Source organism: Plasmodium reichenowi, chromosome 14 (genome assembly GCF_001601855.1).
Source record: "Plasmodium reichenowi strain SY57 chromosome 14, whole genome shotgun sequence".
In the NCBI taxonomy this organism is placed as follows: Eukaryota; Apicomplexa; class Aconoidasida; order Haemosporida; family Plasmodiidae; genus Plasmodium; species Plasmodium reichenowi.
The window spans coordinates 2012452-2017282 of record NC_033659.1 but is presented as its reverse complement, the minus strand read 5'-3'; the positions used below and the strand labels follow the sequence as shown (position 1 = coordinate 2017282).

Genomic DNA, 4831 nt, shown 5'->3' with positions numbered 1-4831 from the left:
AAAAAAATATAAATATAAAATCCGTGTATCAATTCATATTTATTTATGTATTTTTTTATTTATTTATTTATTTATTCATTCATTTTTTTTTTTTTTTTTTTTTTTTCCTTTGGATTCATTTCCATTTTGTTCTTTTATTTTATAGCTTAATAAGATTGGCTAGTAAAATGACTCCCATGTTCCAAGTTAGGGAAATCCAACCGTTATTTTCTGTTTTATTAGAAAAGATAAATGTAATACCTGTAAAGATATTAAATATATTAGTAGAGGATACACCCGCTGCTCAATACTTTTACGAGATAACATGTCTAAATGTAAAAAGGAAAATTTGGGTAATGTGGGCCCAAAAATTTTATGAAGAAATTGAACAGTTGGTTGAAGAAATTATTATTCATATGAAATTAAATGATAATCATGAATACATAAATAATTTAATAAATAAAATTATAGATTTTATTGGAGATGGTACAGAAAAATATTACTTATATAATTTATGTATACATATTATAAGATTGAAATCTGTAAATACAATATTAAATCATAATGAATACCTTTCATCTAATCATTATAATGATAATCTTAAATATGATGAACATCATAATATTACCATGACAAATCAAACTAATAATATTAACAAAATTTCGAAAAATATTGATATATATAATAATATAATTATAAATGATAAAAAAAATAAAGAACCAAATAAAAACTATTTAAAGTTAAATTTAAATTTTAACAATATATTAGAAAATCAAGATCTACAACAAAAACTTATCAAATTACAATCATGTTTTGATAATATCATGAATAATAATAATAATAATAATAATAATAAAGAAAGTGATGATCAGAAAGAAAAGATATATAGTAAAGAAAATACTCCATATTATTTACGACTTCACGAATATTATCACAATAGTACTTCATTTAAATATTTAAAGAAAAGAAAAAATGAAAAATATGGAAAAGATATAAATATAATAAACCATGAAAAGATATTATTAAATAAAATGGAAAGGGAGACCGATCCTATGCGTCTTATTAAAAATCCACAGTATATTCATAAAGAGGACAAAATATGCAAGAGAATTTTATATCAAAATAGGGATGACAATAGCGTTAAAAAAATAAAATATAACATGAATGATAAGGATGAAAATAATGAGTTGGAAAATATAGTATATATGGAAAGAAATAAAATTGAAGAGAAAACAAAGGATTCCCTTGTTAAAGGTAAGGAGAATGTAGAAGAGGACCACCTTGAAAATATTACAAAAAAAAATATGAATAATAATAATAATAATAATAACATAAGTCATAGTAATATATGCAATAACAATATTACAGATACAAAAGAGGAATTTCAAAAAACACGTAAAATTAAAACCAATAACAATACATATTATGATAAAAAAAACTGCTTACCCTTTGATAATATGTTCTATAGTAAATTACGCCTACTTTTGTGCATACAATATAAAGAGAAATATAATGTTGCTGATAACGAAATGATAAAGATAGACAGATATTTTTATTTTATGGAATTTATTAATAATATTATTAAAGATGGAATAGTAAATTTTATAGATGAATTTAAAACAAAAGAAATAATAAAAAAAATGCAATATAATTTTAAAATTACAAATATCGATGATCTATATGAATATTCTTTATTACTCAATAATATACAATTAAAATTTTCTATTATTGAAGGAATATGTTTCAATTTTCATAAAAATAATTTTGATATGATAACACAAAAATGTAATGTACACTTTTGGATATCATTATTTTATTTCGGTATTTACAATAACTTCTTCTCATTAATTAAATATGCTATCGATAAAAGTGAATCCATCGGTAAAAAAAAGAAAGATATAAAAAAAGATCAGAATGACAGACATATAACTAAGGGGGAAGTGGATTCAGATATAAATGCACATGTTTATAATGAGATAATACACACTGAGGAAGAAAAAGATTATTATGAAAATAAAGAAAATGTTCATCAGGAAGTAAAGCTACAAAATGATATCAATGAAATACACGAGGAGGAGCAAAATGAATATGCTGATAAGGATGAAATTGTAAGAGATAAACATTTGAATAATTGCCAAGATGAAAAAGATGTTCAACATTTACATATATATGAATTTTATGAAAATGGTCAATATTATCAAAATTATGATGATGGTATGAAATTTTTTGAGGAGAAGGAGGAACCTGATAGAAAGGATGAATGTGATGAAAATAAAAATGATGATGAAGAGGAAGATGAAGAGGAAGATGAAGAAGAAGATGAAGAGGAAGATGAAGAGGAAGATGAAGAGGAAGATGACGAAGAAGATGAAGAGGAAGATGACGAAGAAGATGAAGAGGAAGATGACGAAGAAAGTGACGACGATGAAGAAGACGACGAAGAAAATGACGACGATGATTATAATGGTGCTTACAATAATACTTATAATGATACTTATAATGATGATGATGACTATAATAATATATATCATGAATATAATAAAGAACACCCTAAAAAAATAAGTAATGGTGGTAATAATAAAAAATATGGTCATGTATTTCCTAAGGTTTATCCACATCATCCAATTTATAATGATTATAATGAAAGAAATAATTATTATGAAACTCAAGAGAACGAGGACACATGGAAAAATCAAAAGCATAAAGGTATAAATGAACATGAAAATGATTCGCATGAAGAAAAAGAACAATATATATATAACAAGGAATTATATGAAAAAATAAAAAAAAAAAAAAAAGGAAAAAATATGAATAAGGAAATATATTATAAAAAAAATTTAAAGGAAGAATGTATGGGAAATGACCAAAACAGGAACAATAATAATGATAATAATAATAATAATAATTATAATAATATTCATGATATAAAAAATGATAAATACAAATTATTTTTTAATTTTTGTAAGGATAGTTATTTGAAAATTCCGATAATAAATATACTAAGATATATAGTAATATCAAATGATATTCCAAATGAATTTTTTTCATTTTTTGACTTTTTTAAAGAAGATAATATAGAAGAATTAAAATCAATAAAAGAAAAAAATAGTGTATTGTTATTATCTGCTTTGTTAAATATACCACAACTTGATTATATAAAAGTAAAAAATTTTCTTTCTATTATTGAAGAATTTTTTTACCTTGAGAAAAAAAAAAAAACCAAAAATGTACAGAGTGATAATAATAATAATAATATGAGAGACAATTTTCATAATAGGTATTCAACTGAAATGATTAATGTGGAAGAAGGGAAAAATTACTTACCAAATGAAATCTGCTTAGATAACAATAATATAAGGGACATTCAAATATCAGCCGAAGATTTAGAATATAGTGATAATAACCATGTAGACAGTGGTTATGATAGTGACATTAATAGTAATAAGTATAATAGTAATAATAATAAACAGCAGCCAAAAATAAATAACAATAATAGTAATAATTATAAAAGTGATAATATTAATAATAATAATATTAATAATAATAATAATAATAATAATAATATTGATAGTAATAATGTTAAAGATAATATGGACATAAATAATAAAGATGCCATTAATCAAAATGATATTAGAGCATCGTTTCAAATTTATGAAAATGTCAACCTAGAATTTGATAAGGAAAAAATGTTTAATGAACAGAAAGAAGAGAGTATAAAAAATATAGATAATGGAAATGTGCATAGTTTAAATAATAAATATCTTTTTGAAAAATTAGGAAGAAAATTGATAAATACTATATATAATATGAGTAAAGAAATTAGTGATAATAAATTTTTAATAAATAATAATATATGTTCAATATATATATATTTGAATAATTGTTGTAAGAAAAAAAATATGCAAAAACAAAATAATATTTCTTTTTGGGATAAAGATAAAAATATACATACTTCTTTTGATGAAAATTCAATTTTTTATATGCCAAAAGAAATGAACGAAAAATTATATAATTGTAATAATCTTGTTAAGAAATATTTTCCTTATATTTTGAAAAGTTCCTTTTTCATTTTTAATATTTTAAAAAAAAAAAGATTGATACATATTTATATAAAATATATGTATTTATATGAATATTTATACCATATGATATTAAATAGAATATTATATATCAGTACAATCAAATTCTATCCTTTTCTACAAAATATTATTTTAAAAGAATTAAATTATTATTTTCATGATTTCAAAAATGTAACAATAAAAAATTTTTGGAAATTTTATTTATATGCACACACTTTAATTCATATCAATAATTCAAAAAGTATTTTAACAAATAAATTATTTCATAATAATGCCATTCAATATTTTATAAAGCTTTTTTATTATCTCTCATTTTACAACCCTATCTTTTCTATCCTTTTTCTAAACCTCATACGGGTAAAATTAAATATTTAAATATATATATATATATATATATATATATATATATATATATATTTTTAATATGTACGTATAATAAGTTTTATAATTAATTAACAATTATTTTATATTTTATATTTTTTTTCTTTTTTTAGACACCCCTATTTCATAAAAATATTGAAAATAAAAGATTGGAAATTTTACAAAATATATGGAAGTAAGATATAAATTAAAAAAAATATATAAAAAAATTCATAAAATTATACATTTCTAATATTAAATAAAAATTATTTATCTAATATTATATGATTTAAACAAATATTTGTGTAAACATTGGTATATAATATATATATATATATATATATATATATTTTAATTATAATTTTTTTTTTGTAGTGGAGCACATGAAAGATATTTTTTATTTTTTTCTAAAA

At 20.3% G+C, this 4831-nt stretch overlaps 1 protein-coding gene across 1 annotated transcript; it reads left to right on the top strand.

The window, feature by feature from the left end:
• Nucleotides 1-145: 145 nt before the first annotated feature.
• Nucleotides 146-4831, top strand: PRSY57_1449800 (hypothetical protein; the record flags this gene model as incomplete). Its single annotated transcript, XM_020115345.1, has 3 exons — nucleotides 146-4415; nucleotides 4553-4614; nucleotides 4794-4831. Coding segments are annotated over 3 exons (4370 nt in total), but the record flags the coding sequence as incomplete, so codon positions are not given.